This window comes from Phycodurus eques, chromosome 10, assembly GCF_024500275.1.
Source record: "Phycodurus eques isolate BA_2022a chromosome 10, UOR_Pequ_1.1, whole genome shotgun sequence".
Lineage (NCBI taxonomy): Eukaryota > Metazoa > Chordata > Actinopteri > Syngnathiformes > Syngnathidae > Phycodurus > Phycodurus eques.
In genome coordinates, this window is record NC_084534.1 from 29,355,358 (window position 1) to 29,372,069 (window position 16,712).

General features: G+C 46.7%; 3 protein-coding genes across 3 annotated transcripts; 1 reads left to right on the forward strand and 2 right to left on the reverse strand.

The window, feature by feature from the left end:
- Window positions 1-490: 490 nt before the first annotated feature.
- LOC133408788 (cytochrome c oxidase subunit 6C-1) lies at window positions 491-3,519 on the reverse strand. The gene is made up of 4 exons (XM_061688016.1): window positions 3,438-3,519; window positions 1,122-1,236; window positions 668-800; window positions 491-584 (listed from the first exon to the last, which is right to left on the reverse strand). The coding sequence occupies exons 2-3, from the start codon at window positions 1,224-1,226 to the stop codon at window positions 675-677; spliced, it is 231 nt and encodes a 76-aa protein (XP_061544000.1). The 5' UTR covers window positions 1,227-1,236; window positions 3,438-3,519; the 3' UTR covers window positions 491-584; window positions 668-674.
- A 2,538-nt stretch (window positions 3,520-6,057) lies between these two features.
- LOC133408537 (uncharacterized) lies at window positions 6,058-7,889 on the forward strand. The gene is made up of 3 exons (XM_061687547.1): window positions 6,058-6,142; window positions 7,051-7,362; window positions 7,588-7,889. The coding sequence occupies exons 1-3, from the start codon at window positions 6,058-6,060 to the stop codon at window positions 7,887-7,889; spliced, it is 699 nt and encodes a 232-aa protein (XP_061543531.1).
- A 3,848-nt stretch (window positions 7,890-11,737) lies between these two features.
- Window positions 11,738-13,467, reverse strand: LOC133408952 (odorant receptor 131-2-like). Its single transcript, XM_061688360.1, is given in 4 exon segments — window positions 11,738-11,785; window positions 11,787-12,440; window positions 12,442-12,510; window positions 13,315-13,467. Coding segments are annotated over 4 exon segments (924 nt in total).
- Window positions 13,468-16,712: the final 3,245 nt, after the last annotated feature.

The window sequence follows — 16,712 nt, forward strand, 5'->3', positions numbered from 1 at the left end:
TTCTCCTATTGCTTGAAATGCCTTTTTCCATCAAAAGTAACCCAATGCATCTTAGTGTTGAAATTATTATTTTTGCTTCTTCTCCAAACACTCCTTTGTTACTCAAACTGTCTTTACCGTGAACAATTTTTCCTCCATACAAGATTAAGAGATCTTGTTCCAATTACATTTGTGTTGGGACTCCCATGAAATTAGCATATTTATCTCTTGATCGTGTTCACCAATATAACGTAAACGTTGAAATCATCAGTAACCTTTCGTAAATACAATTCCAAGCACGGCTGTTTCAGCATGGGAGACATTTACTCATAAAATTAAGGCGACGTATTAGACTGGTTTGATTCAAATGATATGAAAACGATCCATGTGAATGACAATTAATGACACGAATCCTAAGTGCTATGTATGCAAATAAAAAGTACTTACTTCCACAATAATACATATGAGGTGAAATAAAGCAGGACATAAACAAATACAACAAAAAACCTGCTTGTTGAAGAGATTGACATTTATTTGACGTAAATGACAGCCGAGGAGGAGCGGAACGACATCTTCACAGCGGGAATGAGAGGCACGAAACAGAACTACGAGAGGACAAAACAAATATTTATTTATAAATACTAACGGGAACGCGCTCGCGGTTTTGGGCGGCCGAGCGGAGGCTGACCGGCTTTTCACTCTCCGGAGGGCCGCGCGCTCTCGAAGACTCCGGCTTCCCGCATGGCGTTGAACTCCTTGACGGCGTCGTATTGCTTGTAGAAGTCGGCGTACGCTTGCTTGCGCGGCTCCGTCACAGTGTACTCCACGCACAAACACACAAAGGCAACTTTCACTTCGGCTCTCTTCACTTGCGGCAACACAAGATCATCTTCACAGCAAGTTACGCCAAGACCTGAAGCAGGAAGACTCTTACCGGTGCCATACAGGTCCCTCTCAATAAAGGAGACTATGCAAGTAAAGTCCAACCATTTCAGTGTCACACATGATATAGATTCATTGAACACTTGGGGAAAATACTCTTGAGAGCAAATTATTTCCTAATTTGTACATTAAATCTCATTTTGATAGTTTGTTGGCCGATATTGTGGCGGTGGTGACTTTGGGCTTGCGGCCGGTCTCACCTTGAAGCCGACGGCCACCAGGATGGACAGCCCGAAGGCGATGGGCAGGTGGAAGCGCAGACGACTCCCTAGCAGACCCCTCATGGCCGGCTTGGCCAGCGACATCTTTCGGCACCTGGACCATTACGGCGGGAAAAGAAAAGAAGTCAAAACGTGGGCAAATATGCGGCTGCTTGCTCAGGGACAATTCTTCCGTTCTTGGTAATGACAGACTGTTTTAACTCCAAAGCATTTGGCTTCGTCATGGTTTTTAAATTGGATGCCATACATTTTTATTACACTTTAAAATCGGCCTCATCGGTATCGGCCGATAATTAGCATTTTACGCTGATCGGCTTTAATGTCATAATTCGCCGATCCGATCGATGCTCCGCAAAAGACATTTACTCCACGTCGCCATCGTGCACAGTATATTTGAATCCAAAAGCTAGTTTATTTTTAGCTTTGTCGCGTGTCTTTTGGCATAGTCCTGTAACTACCTGACACCCAATAAAGTTATACATATATAAATTTAAAAAAAAAAAACGTCAACGGTGTGGAACAAACAACACAACACGTACTGCCCGGCAGGATCAGACTACAAGACAAATTTGCTCTATGTGAGACTACTGCAATAAAATCTTGTATTCCGATACCACCGCATCCCGTTTTTTACGATCAGTGGGCTTTATCTTGTCAACTCTTGTCAACATGCGACCGGATACACTCGTGACAATGGCGACGGCAACGATAATGGATCACGGCGTGTGTTTGTAAGAACAAAATGGGGGAAAACGCGTGTCTGTGGTCACCGGTGCTCAGACAGCAGAGGACGTCTGTTTCAGGATTGCTTGAGGTATGTTCACGTACTTTCAATAAGGTACGGCTCGCAAGCAGGCAATAATAACGTTATGTAGCCTAGCAAGCTAGTGCTAGCACTAATGGTTGTGCGTAAACATGCCGCCGTTCTGTCGAATCATACGCTCGAGTTTCGGTGTGGGTGAAGTCATTTAATGACAGGAAGTTAGCACCCATTGTTTCTGTCATGTTGTACTGTTGCTTTGACCTGACTGATTCGAACACACGATCTGACGAGAGCAGCGATTTCAAACCTTTAAGGAGCCAAGGAACCTATTTTACAATTGAAAAATCTCACGGCACAACAACAAACAAAAATGTCACAAACAGTGGATTCGTTCATTACTGTATGTAGAAAGAGACATTACTTGTAAATATATTTTTGGAGCAATTAAGTATATACAGTAAACGAACAGGTCATTTAAATAGCTCCATCTTGTGATCGGATCGGTGATCGTTTTTAAAAAAAAATCCTGATTGCGTACAGCCTAATATTCACATATATTTTAGACTAATCAGCCGATGAAGCAATTACCAGATTTTTCTTCTGCCAAACATCAGAATTGGCATTCATAAAAACAATCCATATCACTCAAGCCCTACTAAAAATGTGGTATCGTTTATTTCTGACAGCGAGGTACCGCTGTACTTTTGTAGTCGCGGTACACCGAGCAGCCCTAAAACTGACCAAAAACGTGCATCTCTCTTTCTTCTTCGACCAAGTAACAACTGAAAGCTGTTGACGAGCAATAAGTCGAAAGTGTCGGTCAGCATACTTGAGGCCTGACCTCCACGCTTCTTCCGGCACTTTCCGTGCACACGTGCACCAGCAACATCAAGCAGAGCACGCAAGGCACCAATGAAGACTTGAAGATTTCAGTTTGGATTGATGAAAATGACAAGTACATCCAAAGACTGGATTTTTCAGTCCGACTCCCATTCGCCAGATTGCCCTGAAACGATCACATTTGTTTCGTCTCCAGCAGGCGGCAAAGTTGACCTTGCAGGCCGGCCACGCTACACGCGGACAACCTCGGACAACATCCGACGACCAAGCGGACATCGGAAAGACCAAAACTCTGCCAGCATTCACGTTCCTTTGCAGACTCTTATTGATAGATGACGCCTATTATTGTGCGACAGACGCAAAGTAGGCACTGAGCCGACATTTATTAACGCCACGACATTGAATGCCTCCTGCTCTTCGACCTTACGAAGACCATTTGATGCGTCCCTTAAATTGACACGTGTTGTTGTTGTTGTTGTTGTTATTATTATTATAATTATGGCACCCGCAAGTTACAGTCGAAGTAGATGATAGCACGGGCAGCTAACAGCCAAGGAGCCTCGCGAGAAGGTGAAAAGCGGCACAAATACAGCCAAGTGTTCCGCTGGAATTACTCTGACGACGTGTGAAATGGTTTCAAGTGGCGACTTTGGAGCGTTTGAGAGGGCGGAATGGAGCCGAGCGACACTCACCTTGTTGGACCTTCACCGACAGAAAGGAAAGAACCAGCGGCGGCGCTTCTTCCTCCTCTGCTTTCTCACTCGGAGGCCTCTCAAGCCTTTGAAAGGCGCCACAGCGCCCCAAGAGGAACGGCGTCTTCCTGCACTTGCCACATCGTGGACTGGGCGCTGGAGTTGGCCCACTCATTGTCGCCTCGGAAATCACACCGTACGTCATAGGTCAATAAATAACAAGACGTTTGCAAAACAAAACAGGTACTATAGGAAAATCTTTGAATGTAATGCCATTAAAAAAAACACACCAAAAAAAACATGACGAAAACAACAACAAGTCTTCAGTTTGTACTTTCCATGTGTGCATCATAAATGATTACAGTGATTGCATTTTAAGGCACAAAACTTTAAGTCACATGTATTTGGGACTGACAATTTCAGTATTGTGCTTACAAATTAAATCCATTTAGGAAGACAGAGGAATTACTACCATTCCATTTTCTGCACGATTATAATCTTGCTCAAAGAAAGCTAATATAAGCATGGAATTTTTGTATTTTTTTTTAAATAGCTTGCTTAGCTCGTTGGTCGTCAGAGAAGTCGGACTTCTAACTTAGTCCAGACTCGACAAATTCCTTTGCCTGTCACTCAAAGCAGGCCTTTGAGCCTGGACACCCACTCTTTGACTGTGCTGTAGCCTATTGCAGCTTGCTCATCAACATTTTTGCAACCTTTTGCAAATGTCTAGCGGTGGTTCGGTTCGCCTTCCAAAGCAAGAAATTCCGTCCCAACTCCGTGTCCGAGGCCTGCTTGCAGTTTGCTATTAGCGTATTTTGCGCGCTTTGACCGCCAGGACTCGAGCAAATGCGTTTCTTCTTCCGCCACGTCGAAGACCGCCTTTAAAGGGAATGAGGGGAGCCGCTCCGATTGGACAGGAGGGAGTCAGCTGTGACCACGCCCACGCCAGCGCGGACGTCTCACTTTGGAATTTGTCGATGTACGGTCCGCCGGTCCGCGAAATGAGTGACACCGGGTCCACCTGGCCAGCATTCTTAACATGCAAAAGCGAAGTTTGACTATCCGGAATTAACATTGCACATATCAACAACGTTATTCTGACTCGTCATAATTACATTTTGAATCGTTGAAATGTTCGTTCAAGACATCTGACGTCATCGTGGCCTGTCCAAACGACAGCTGGAGATATTTGCCATTCAGTCTCGCTTCGTCGAAACGGAATTCCCGACATCGGCGACGCCACTTTTGCCGTTCGTGCGTATGGGCTTGGTCTCAACTGTCTGCGAGCGAATTGCACATATCTGCAGAGGAATTGTAGATATCTACATATTGATTTTGTCGAGTCAAAACTTGATTTGGGATTTTTGAAAAGGGACATGTAAATATCTGGAATTGAACTGAATGAGAGATAGCTAGGCGGCACGGTGTACGACCGGTTAGCACGTCCGCCTCGCAGTCCTGAGGACCGGGGTTGAAATCCCGGCCCCGCCTGTGCGTGGTGTGCATGTTCTCCCCGTGCCTGCGTGGCTTTTCTCCGGGCACTCCGCTTTCCTTCCACACTTCCCACTAACATGCACGGGAGGTTAATTGAAGACTCTAAAGTGCCCGTAGGCGTGAACGTGAGCGCGAACGGTTGTTTGTTTCTATGTGGCCTGCGATTGGCCGGCGACCGGTTCGGGCTGTACCCCGCCTCTCGCCCGAAGATAGCGGGCATAGGCTCCGCCCGCACGCCCGCGACCCGTGTGAGGAGAAGCGGCTCAGAAAACGGATGGCCGGGTCGAGATATCTCGAACTGGATTCGTGGCGAGGTTAGGGTCCAATGGCAGATATCTGGAACAGCAGTCGGAGAGCTCGACGATTCCCTCGCGGATCAAAATCATTCACGCAGCGAACAACCGCAATTGAATCGTAGATACCGTGATGACGAACGAACCGATGGCAAAAGTGCGACGTGATCCGAGGCCAAAGGACCTTTCACATTTCTCAAATGCACGACTCGACTTAGCGATATCGCTCGTGTTCTTTTTGACCGGGCCAAATTCCGCAACACATTTATTTCCAGTGTCGCTGTGAAATGACTTCAATGGCGCTTCAGCTGCCGGTGTGTTCCACTCACGGGTGCACGTGTTCACTGTGATGGGGAAAATGCTGACAACAAATTGCATGTTCATGACAGTAAATGTCATTCTTCTTCTTCTTCTTCTTCTTCTTCTTCAAAATGTTAAGAAGGCCCGACCCGCTGAGTTGCACCAGCCGGCAAAAACGACGAGAGAGAGAGAACATTTGACTTCCTGTCCGCTGTAAACCGCTATAATGATGATGATGATGATGATGATGATGACGACGCAACCCCTGAAAGCAGAACAAGCAGTTGCCACGGTGACAACATTGTTGGACGCGCACGATTTGGTGAGGGAGAAAAATGGAAAAACAAACACATGAACTCTCTGAGTTTGTTTTTTAATTGTGTGATATATTTTATATGATATCTTTTTATTTTACTGTGTATATATATATATATATATATCTTGTTTTTACTTGAAGGAGGAAGACGACGAGGAGGAGTCAGGAAAAGGGGGCGCGGCCTTTGCCGACCTGACAAGACGACAGACGGGCGAACATGCCGCAGGCGCAGGGCCTGAGGAAGAGCGTCCTCCTCGTCTTCATCTTCACCGTCGTCATCCTCATCCCAGCTCGCAAGACCGGTAAGACGCGAGACGCCAGAGCGGCCGACGACCGCTTAGGTTGCACGGTTAACCTGTCGGTCACACTAACTTGTTAGTGCTGCCGACCGATAACTTGGAGCTTCACTTCAAAAGTGGACGAGTGTGACAAACTACTACTAACTATTCAGTAAGTGTATTAAAGTGTCCAATAATGCGAATCTGTTCAACTGAGCAATAACTCCGACCCGTAGATTTTGCCTCACCATAAATTCCTTTCTTCAAAGATGTTTCATCTCTTTTATTTGTTAATTATCGATACGAGTATTTATGAAAAAATGATTTCGTATGATGAGCAATGTTTTCTGATTATTGTTTTAAAACAGCAGTGTTTAGCATAGATACTACAAATAGTAATAACAATTGAAATGTTTTCATGTATTCTAGACCACCCGTGGCAAAAGTCTGTGATATACAAATCCTCCATTTAATACACTCAAGGCTTGTTTTGGTCGTAGCATTTGCATTTTCTAAAATGGTTGAAAGACCTCACACTTTTAAAACGATACAAACAGATCGAAACACCGAAGATATGTGGAGAGAGAGCCAGAGCGATCGATAGCGCAAGAATATTGTCCGAGCGATGCGAAAGAACGAGCGTAACGACTGTAATAACACCGCTATACAACTCTGCGATATGGCGTGACCGTGAAGCGTGGACCGCGATGCAGCGGCGGGTTTCCGCACATAGAATTTCTTCTTTGTTTTTGGTGTGTTGAACAAATGTGCACAAATTTGCCCCCAAATGTCAAATTGTCACGATGAGGCGTGGGCTCCATTTGGGAACCGGTCTCAAATGTGTCAAAATTCAAGCGATCGACAGCGTTTGGAGGATTGTTCACTTTCGAGCCTCGGCAGCATCTGACTTCCCGTTTGCGCCTTCGACGCAGGTGGCCGTTCGGCGGAGGAAGCGAAAGCGTGCGCGGGACACTGGCTGGAATTTACATGCAAATACCCGAAGGCGGAAGCCGAGTATCGGCGCGTGCGGCTGGAGGGCCGAAATCTGCCAGAATCCGTGCAGAGCGGCGTGAGGAACAGGTGGGACGGCAAAGGGAGAATCTCCTTGTTCCACGACACGCAAAACGGGACGCTCAGGGTGTGCATCAGAGAGCTCCGAAAAGGCGATTCGGGGGAATACGTGTGCACTTTCCACACGGGCGCCCCAGGAAGACCCCCCTCGTCCAAAGTCAAAGTGGACCTCGGTAAGACAACGTCTTATTTACGCAATGAATCCGTTCTCAAATTCATCGATAACGCTTTTTAAATCATCGATGAATCGTTTGGACACCTTGTCGAACTTAAAGTTGTCCAAATCCTTAACTATGAACGATTCTATTGATTTGTCGATTTACCCTTTATTTCGCCTGTTGTAGTGTAACGCGACGTGTGAAGCTGTGAATGTCGTTGTCCTTTTGCGTCGGGCGCAGACGACGGCGACTGCCAAGCGGACTTCACGCAGCGGGCTTACGCGGGGACCCCGAGCCGCATCGCTTGCGATTACCCGCGAGAGGTGCGGAACGCCACGAGGTTTTTGTGCAGAGACGACGGCGTCGCGTGCGCGGACGTTTCGGCCACGGCGACGTCTGCTAACGGGACCGCGTCGTCTTTGACCTTCTCGATCGGGGAGGAGGTCACGCCGGAGCACGCCGGCGTCTACTGGTGCGGCCTGGCGACGGCCGGCGGAAGACGCGCCGTCCGCAAAGTCAGCCTGACGGTGGAAAGTCAGTAACGCGGCACGCGAACATTCTGACAGCTCAGGGAAAAATTCGGATACTGTCACACACTGCCTGACTGCATGCTAACCATAACCGTAATAATAATAATAATAATAATAATAATAATTAGGGCCGCAACTAATGCTCGGCTTAGTAATCGATGAATCGGTCGATTATTTTTACGATTATTCGCTAAGTGGGAGTCCAAAAAGGACTTTTTTCAAGCGCGAGTGCCGACTTGTCCAACTTTGCCCTCACCAGCCATCCGGCGCGTCAAACGGACGGCCGTCGCGGGGCGAGCGTTCGGCTACTGGTGCGCGTACCCCGCGGGCTCGCCCGCCCACAAGTTCGTCTGCAAGGGGCCCGACACGTGGCGCTGTCCGGACGTCGCCGGCAGATTCGTCACGAGGGACGACAAGACGGCGAGAAACATCAGCGTATCGCTGACACGGGTGGCGGCCGACGACGCGGGCACCTTCTGGTGCGGCGCCCGCAGTGCCGACCCCTTGCGCGCCAGCGACGCCTTCTACCACAAACTCCAGCTGACCGTAGGTGAGCCTCTGCATCGCTCGCTCGGCTACTTACCGCGAAATCTTCGCCCCCCCCTTTTTTTTCTAGAAAATATATTTTTCTTCCAGAGATGCCCAAAAGAAAGCATCCAACTTTTTCAAAATACTGCGTACATCTTATTTTCTAGAAAAGACACAATTTTGTTTTTCACGCGTGAGGAGAATGTATCCTATTTTCCAGAAAACCTACAACTCTTTCTTTTGAAGATATACTGCTTTTCTAGAAAATATACAACTTTTTAATCTCAAATATACTACTATTTCCCAGAAAATATCTTAGAAATACTGCTTTTTCTAGAGAAAAAAATAGAAATAAGCAAATGATCTTTTTTTCTCGAAAACGTACAAGTTGTTTTTGATGATCTAGTGCTTTTTTTCCTAGACAACATACAACATTTTCAGAAATATACAACTCATTTTCACTGAAATATCGGACTTTTTTCCACCTTTGGGAATATACTCCTTTTTTTTCAGGGAAATGTCTGACTTTCCCCCCCAGATAATACCCAACTCATTTCCCCAAGGTACCCATTGTTTAAAAAAAAAAATGTACACCTTTTCTTCTAGCAGTATACAGCTTTTTTGTTTTGTTTTTTTAAACATGCAACTTTTTTGTAGACAAGCATTTTTTCCTTCTCTTCAACATTTGTTTTCTGGGAAATATCCAACTTTTGTTTTGTGTTATTTCCCCGAAAAGGGTGACATGTTTTGTTTGTCGTCTTCAGTTCCTCCGACGTCGTCGTCGGACTCTCCCAGTAAGTTTTTTTTTTTTTTTTTTTGCTTCAGCGAGAACAAGTCGAAAGATGAGGACCATCGTCCTCCTCCTCCTCCTCCTCCTCCTCTTGTTGTTGCTGCAGGTGCAGGCGCATTGTTGGTAACGGTCGCCGCCGTCGTCGTCGTCGCGCTGCTGCTGCTCCTCGCGATCGTCGTGGCGGCGGTCCGCAAAAGTAAGAAAAAGCTCACGACAGGAACATTTGGGCCCGCATACGTTCCAGTCCGCAGTCCGTCGACTCCAAAATCCCGCAGAAAATCAACCAGAACTCGACTGTGCGTTTTAGGACATCCGCGGGGTTCAAGACAAACAGAAGATGACAACGTGACGGAGGTTCGTTCCTTGAGAAAAATAAGAAGAACAAAAAGAATAACATGCTTGACATGCAGTACATGTGTGCGGTTTTATAATACGATGTGATACTTTGTATTGTAACTTTTTTTCTCGGGAAATATATACAGTATGACGTCTTCTTCCTCCAAAATAGGAGGAAGAAGACGACATTCTATGTTTCGGCTTCGCTCGCGTTTACAACAAATCGAATCACCGGGGCTGAACACGAACTTTGCGGCTCGCGGTTTCCCAGACTCGGTCGCCCCGCAGCAACTTCACTCGTCGCAGTTTCGTAGGCGTCAGGCGCTGACAGAATTGTCCCCCACGGAAATACATTCGTCACCAGGTGGCCTTCGTGGAGGCCATTTTTTCCACAAAAATATCAATAACTGAACATACGACTTTTGGGGGGATAGAATTGACATTACTTTTTTTCCAAAATGGACAACTTTAGAAATATGACTTTTTTTGTCATAAACTAGAGGAGTTTCCCCCCTCAAAACATATACCTTATTCTGGGAAAATATCCGATTTTCCCGCAGAAATAGGACTTTGTTTTTCGAGATTCATTTTCCCATGGCAGTGTCTAGCTGCTCTTTTTGTCTCTTTTATTTTTGGAAATATCCCCCTTTATTTACGGAAAATAAAAAGAGATTGTTGTTGTTGTTATGAATATTTTTGGAATGGCTATGTCGAAGGAGCCGTGCTACGCCGAGATCCGGGAGCGCCAAGAGGAAACAGGAAGTGGCTCGACAACGGTTTACGCCTGCGCAGACTTCCCCGCGGCCGCCTCAGATTCGTGTTCATCATTTCATCCTGCTGTTTTATGATAATATATTATCCGGGTACAGCACATTTGAATGTCAATGATGTATGCTTTATTCTAAATCCAACTCCATTCGGCAACATGATATCTTGTCATGACATCATCGTGACTAAACTGTAAGTATGAATATGAATCATTTAATGACAGTAGACGTCTGTTTTATTCTGAAACGGTTCAACATGTTACGTGAATGTTTTATTTTACATCCCTTTGCTACGTTACATGTAAGCATAATTATCAATCGTGTATTTTTCGATCAATAATGTCATCACATGACATGTATGTCTTACTGCAAATATTAATATTGTGTTTTGTTACGGATCGTTTCATCATATTACATGCGTGCTAAATTAAGAATCACTTCAGCGTGTGCAATTAGAAATAGGAATGATTTCATGATGTTACATGTGTGTTTTATGATCAATACAAATCCTTTTACGTGCTGTATGAGGAGAACGCATCATTGCATCGTGATTTACGTGACTGTTTGATTATTGCAACCTAATCTACGTCTGTTAGTTAAATGTATGCTTCAGTCGGAAACTGAAAGCCCGAGCGATGTTCTGCGATTGGACCTCTGTACTTGTGGAAAACACAACCATGAAGTGTCTGTGAATCGTTTATTTCACTGAACGAACGCAGAAATATTAAAGCGTAGGGAAAAAACAGGGGAAATGTTCCTCATACACGAGTCTCCTTTTTTCATGATTGCACGTGAAATGAGAAGCATATAAACATGCGATATGACAATAAGGAGAAGTATTATCATCATCACAGCATCGTGTGACTTCAATCCAAGCCGAGTCCCATTGATCTTCCAATTATATGTTCATCGATGCTTTTGTGAGATGAAGTTGGAGTGTTATTCCTTTGTTAGCCTGTAGCCTAGCCCGCCACAGTAAAATGGGTCAGCGCAACAAAAGCTGACAGTACGTACCAAAACTGGGAGGCGCTCCGCAAGCGTATGTTTCCCCTCGCGTCTCCCGGTCCTCTCCCGTTGGCCACGTTCGCTGTGCCTTTTGTTTCAGTTGTCAAAGCAAGCTAAGACAGCGAGACAGTGTCTCCGTAGGACAGGAGCCTGATAGCCAAAGGTTCTACCTGCCGTTCTAGTTGTACAGATTCTGGACACCACAGGAAATGGGAGCTTTGGGAACGTAGTGCTCTGGTAGGCTGATAAGGCACCACGGGCTGTTTAAGATATGACAGTGCCTGATTATTTAGTGCTAGTGCTCGTGTTAGGGACAAGCCAACCGACAGGAAAACGAACATGACAGGTCTTCGGTTTTAGGTGGCTTTTGTTGTCGCTTTTGCTCTTTGTTATTGTTGCTGTTGGTTGGAGGGTTTGTTGTTTCTGTTCCTGAGTCACCGAGGGCTTTTCCTGCAGATCAGGTAGTGTTTGAGGTACTTCCTGCCTGAAGCACTTGTCCCTCACGCCGTATATGATGGGGCTGATGGCGCGGGGCAGGATCTGCACGACGACGTAGCAACCGAACAGCGAGTCGGAGTAGTTCTCGGGGAACCAGCGGAGTAGCGCGATCTTGACCGAAGCCTCGGCGTACACGGTCATGCACATCAGAACCTGAACGCCGTGCAGGACGACGGTCCTCTGGGCCTTCTTGGAGTCATTGCTGGCCGATTGGGCCGCGAACAGGATCTTGAAGTACAGGAAGAAGATGACCGACCAGACCAGGACCAGGTACACGATGTAGGTGACGTCCCGCTTTTGGGCCAGCATCGGATTGGGAAAGGCGGTCTCTCGGACGCAGAAAACTTCGGACGAGAAGAACTCCAGAGGCTCGGTGGCCAACGTAACGAAGAGGTCCGGGAAGGTGGAGATGAGGCTGACGGTCCGGATCGAGGCGATGAGGACCGGAGTCCTCCTGACCGTACGGATGCGGGCGTGGCCAAGCGGAAGACAAACGGCCACGTAGCACTCGGCCGCCACGCGGGCCAGGTTGAGGGCCGTGTTCTCCGAGGTGATGACGGCCATCGGGATGAAGGCGCCGCACACGGACACGCTGATCCTGTAGAGGGCGTAACCGACGACAAACAGGATGACGCTCACGGCTCATCTGGATCATGTCGTTCAGGACCAGGTGGAAGAACAGGATGTAGCGAGGGTTGCAGTAGAAGATCTGGAACGCAAGAAGTTGAAACAATTTTACATACGAATGCATTGCAGTCAATCATGCAGAAAGCTTAACACCACAAAAACAAAAATCTTTCAAAAGTCTGAGGCCCCAAAAGCCAAACGTCGAGCCTGTCTTTCCTTTTCAGCCTTCATTGTGGTGAAGGGGCAACTTCAAGCTGAAGCATTTTGGGCCCACCACTAAGAAAGCACCTCGAAAGGTTTCGCACATTTTTAGCAACGGCTCGTTCGAAAATCCACTTGCATTACGGAACACGACTGACATCTGTAAAAACCGCGGACTGCGGACTCGCGCGTTGAAATGCTTCTGCGCCTGTTGCGACCCTATCCTCAACGCCTCCGATTCCAGGATGGGAGCCGTGCTCCCGCCAAGATCTTTTGCCGAAACTTCCACGACACTGGCAACCATCGTTTTGGCTCGGCGGGACTGGAGGCGCCCGTTCGGAGGGTTCGACTCGCTCGCTGCTCGTTCGTCGAGAGACTCAATGGACTCACTTCCGCATCGGCTTCCTCTCTGAGACACTCAACTCAGCTTTATTTACAGAGCGCAACACCCCAGCTGTAGCAAAGTGCCGCACATAAAGATCGAAGCGCCCGAAATGTGCAAGTCTCAAAAATCAAACACCTCAAATGGCAAATGCCCCCAAAGTCAAACATCCAAAAGTCAACCAGCCCAAAATTGAAGCACATCAAAAGTCAAAGATCCCAAAAATCAATTGCCTCCAAAGTCAAACACCTCATAGATCATGTTGTTGTTGTTGTTGTCGTTGTCGTTGTCGTTGTTTCCCACCTGGTGCTTACAGAAGGTGTACATGAGGCCGACGTTGACGTAGCTGATGGAGAGTCCGACGGCGAGCGCCACGACATTCTTGACCGCCGCCTTGCCGAGCGAGTCTCGGTATTCCACGCCCCCGCTGACGTCGGCCGACGCGGCTTCGCTCATGCCGCCGGCTAACGACAATTTCCTGGCTTCGCTTCCGTCCCAAACCTGAATCTGAGCACCAAACGAACACACTCACACTTTGGAAAAGGCAACAGAAGGATCCACGCCAGCGATCGGCGGCTTTCCCGAATGACCGACGAGCCGTCCTCAAAGTTCGGTACGCGAACGCATACGTTGTCGTGAGCTGTGTTTCGGTGGTGCTTTAGATTGTTCGCTTTTCTTTTCTCGTGACCCTCGTGAGTTTTTTCTCTCCCGCTGTTCTCGCCAACCGCTGCCGACCTATCGGCTCCCTCCGGCCACCCGCGCCGCGTCCACGTGTCCCCCTGGTTTCTTTCGGTCCTTGTCGCATCATTGTGATTTGTAATCTTTTGCTGAAAGTCACGTGCCTCTCCTCAGCTTGCGTTGAATGCCGCAGTGAGCTTACTCCTTCCTCGTGTTTCTTTGTTAAATTAAAGACTTTGGTTAATTGAGTATCTCATTTTCCGGAGGGCCTTGTTTGCCTCGTTTGTGTTTTTGAAACTAACCCCTTTTTTTTTTTTTTTTTTTTGCGATTCATCCCGCCTCGTCTCCCTGTTTCCCCTGCGTCACAATAACGCGACCACTGTTCGAGTACACTTCAGCTGTATTGAACTTTGAAGTTCAAAGTTGACTGCAACAGCTTGTCAGGCCTAAAAAGGTCCAATCTTCTGATTTCGGCCTGTCACGTGTGAATGCAGCGACTTCATAAATGTATTGCAATTTCGTGACATGGATCTGTATGTACTACGTTCTCATTTCGACATCGAGTTGGAATTTTAGCCCAGATGGATTTTTGTCCGATCAAACGCTAACGCAATCGTTCCCAAACTGAAAATGTGTATTTTGAAACACGCCGCTGCTCTGAGGCCCGCCAGAACTTTTAATCGCGACTCCAATCGACGCCGGAGTCTGGGATCAATAATTCACAAATATTGCAATTTCGTCGATGTGAATGAGGGTTGAAAGCTCCATAGATTGTTTTTTTTTTTTTTAGGAATATTGATCATAAATAAACATTCAAATCAAATACAAAGAGCAGCATCGAAGACGGATTAGAATGCCTTGAAATCAAATGTAATTAACAAGAAGGAAAAGCAGAAGATGATGAAGTTGCGTGCTAAGTAATAAATATAGATGCATTTTGATGAAAATCATATTTGTACAATGAGCGCAAAGTGGGAGGTGTCGTATTATTGCACACAGGGATGTCCAAAAAATGCGTGCGATCCATCCACGTCCCTCTTCGTTAACATATAATGCGTTTCAACAGTCGCATGTGATTTTAGCCGACAGCATGAATAAGAGTTCCAAATGAAAATGAAAGTGCAAATAGTTCACTGTTGGGCCTCGACTTTGGCTCGTTGACACACGCAACAATTTGTACTTGCCTCGTCTGAAGCCGCGCTTCGCAGTCAGGCCGGCGTCGCAAATGAGAAACCGCTCTCGATTGGCGTACGACCGTGACATCGATTGCCGATAACGACTGTAACGTCGCTCAATCGTTCAGCCGAGAAGAGGAGGAAACATCTCTTATCGCACGGAACCCGAACGCGATACGACCAAACGTCAACCGGTCAACTACGACCCGCCCGACTCGCTCCAAATCCTCCCTCGATGTTTATGCCATCTGTTCATTTCTTAGAATTTGGCTACGTCAACGCTTGTTCAAATAAACGGCGGGCCGCTGTGTCTCTTTGCAGACTTTGCCGCTAACCTCTAACCTTAGCCCTAACCCTCCGTTTTTTTTGGAAAGAAGAAATCAGGATGCAACAGCGCGCGCTGTGTGTGAAAATACGATCCCTGAAAGACGAATGAAAAGGAAACAAGGGCCCATTGAAACAAGTTTGTTCTTTTGTGCGTGATGAGTGCCGTAAAGGTCAAAGCTCACCTGAGTCAGCCGGGCGGACGCACCTGGGATCCGATCGCCTCGGATCGGCGCGCCTCGTCTTTTATACCGTGCCCACGCACGCGTGGGTGTGTTTGTTTGTTTGTTTGTTTGTTTGTTTTGTGTGTGCGCGCGCGCGCATCCGCATTTTCTGCCATGTCACACACACACACACACACACACACCGCAACACGACTGCTGCCGATACTTAATACCACAACTACTGAAAAGTAGTCGTAGTAGTCGAATTGAAGAGAAACAAATACAATGGCTTTTTTGTCCCTTTGCACATGTACAAAGAGATTGAAATCAGTTCTTTCTCCAGTGCAGATGTGTGTGTAAAATATCAAACAAAATAGGAAGACAAATAATATTACATATTTACACCAACGAATAAATAATACTGCAAGACGATAAAGAATTCTGGTCTAAGTAGTATTACTGAACAGTCTATGCATATTGCAGTGTTCCAAGCACATTGAATATTGCGCGGTGGGTGTAGAGAGGAAGCACGGGGGTCAGGGGTCAAGACTGTGAGCCGATTGAGTTTAGGGTGGTAATGGCTTTTGCGGAAAAGCGGTTCTGGACTCTGACGTACTAAGAATTCCTGAAGCATGTGACGTGTTCTTGTGAGATCATCACGTTTGACATGCTGACTGCTTCACTCTTAGAACCTTATTCCGACATTTATTACAAAGTCAGCTATTATCATATTTATTGCAGCGAATGTGTACATTTGCAATCATGTGTACTGGTCTTGATACATGTGTTAGTGGCGAGGTATATATCTAAAGAAAAATGCTTGTCGGTGCCTTTGTTACATCTCGGCTGGATTATTGCCATGCCCTTTATTTTGGAGTCAGCCAGTCCTCCCTCAGATGTCTCAAGCTGGCTCAAAAATGCTGCTGCTCGCCTCCTAACTGGAGCAAGTAGGAGGGAGCACATAAGCCCAAGTCCGGCCTCCTGTGCATTCTAAGATTGTTTTATTTGTTTTTAAATCTCAAAATGGTCTGGCCCCACATTTCTTCTCGTGTACGTCTAACCCTAACCCAGGACTAAACGGAGGCTCAGAGAGGATCGAGTTTTTTCTGTTGCTGGTCTATCTCTGTGGAACGGAACCCCCCCCCCCCCCCCCACAAATATTAGACAAGCCGCCTGATTGTCCATCTTTAAAACTCGTCTTGGAAGCCATTTTGATTCTTTTGGCTTTCAACTCAGCACGAGACTCTGCGCCGTTCGTGTTTTACAGTTTGTTTTATGTCGCTATGAATCGATTGTTTAGATTTGCCCTTTTTCTATAATTTACTGCATTTTTGTGCAGCCGTGGTTGTTTTCAAGGGCT

Bases quoted from the DNA above. Each gene is read 5' to 3' on its own strand.
- LOC133408537 (XM_061687547.1), top strand. From the start codon at position 6,058: ATGCCGCAGGCGCAGGGCCTGAGGAAGAGCGTCCTCCTCGTCTTCATC. The intron at 6,143-7,050 runs GTAAGACGCGAG...CCTTCGACGCAG, and splicing joins CATCCCAGCTCGCAAGACCG to GTGGCCGTTCGGCGGAGGAA. The intron at 7,363-7,587 runs GTAAGACAACGT...CGTCGGGCGCAG, and splicing joins CAAAGTCAAAGTGGACCTCG to ACGACGGCGACTGCCAAGCG.
- LOC133408788 (XM_061688016.1), bottom strand. From the start codon at position 1,226: ATGTCGCTGGCCAAGCCGGCCATGAGGGGTCTGCTAGGGAGTCGTCTG. The intron at 801-1,121 runs GTGAGACCGGCC...TTGTGCGTGGAG, and splicing joins TGGTGGCCGTCGGCTTCAAG to TACACTGTGACGGAGCCGCG.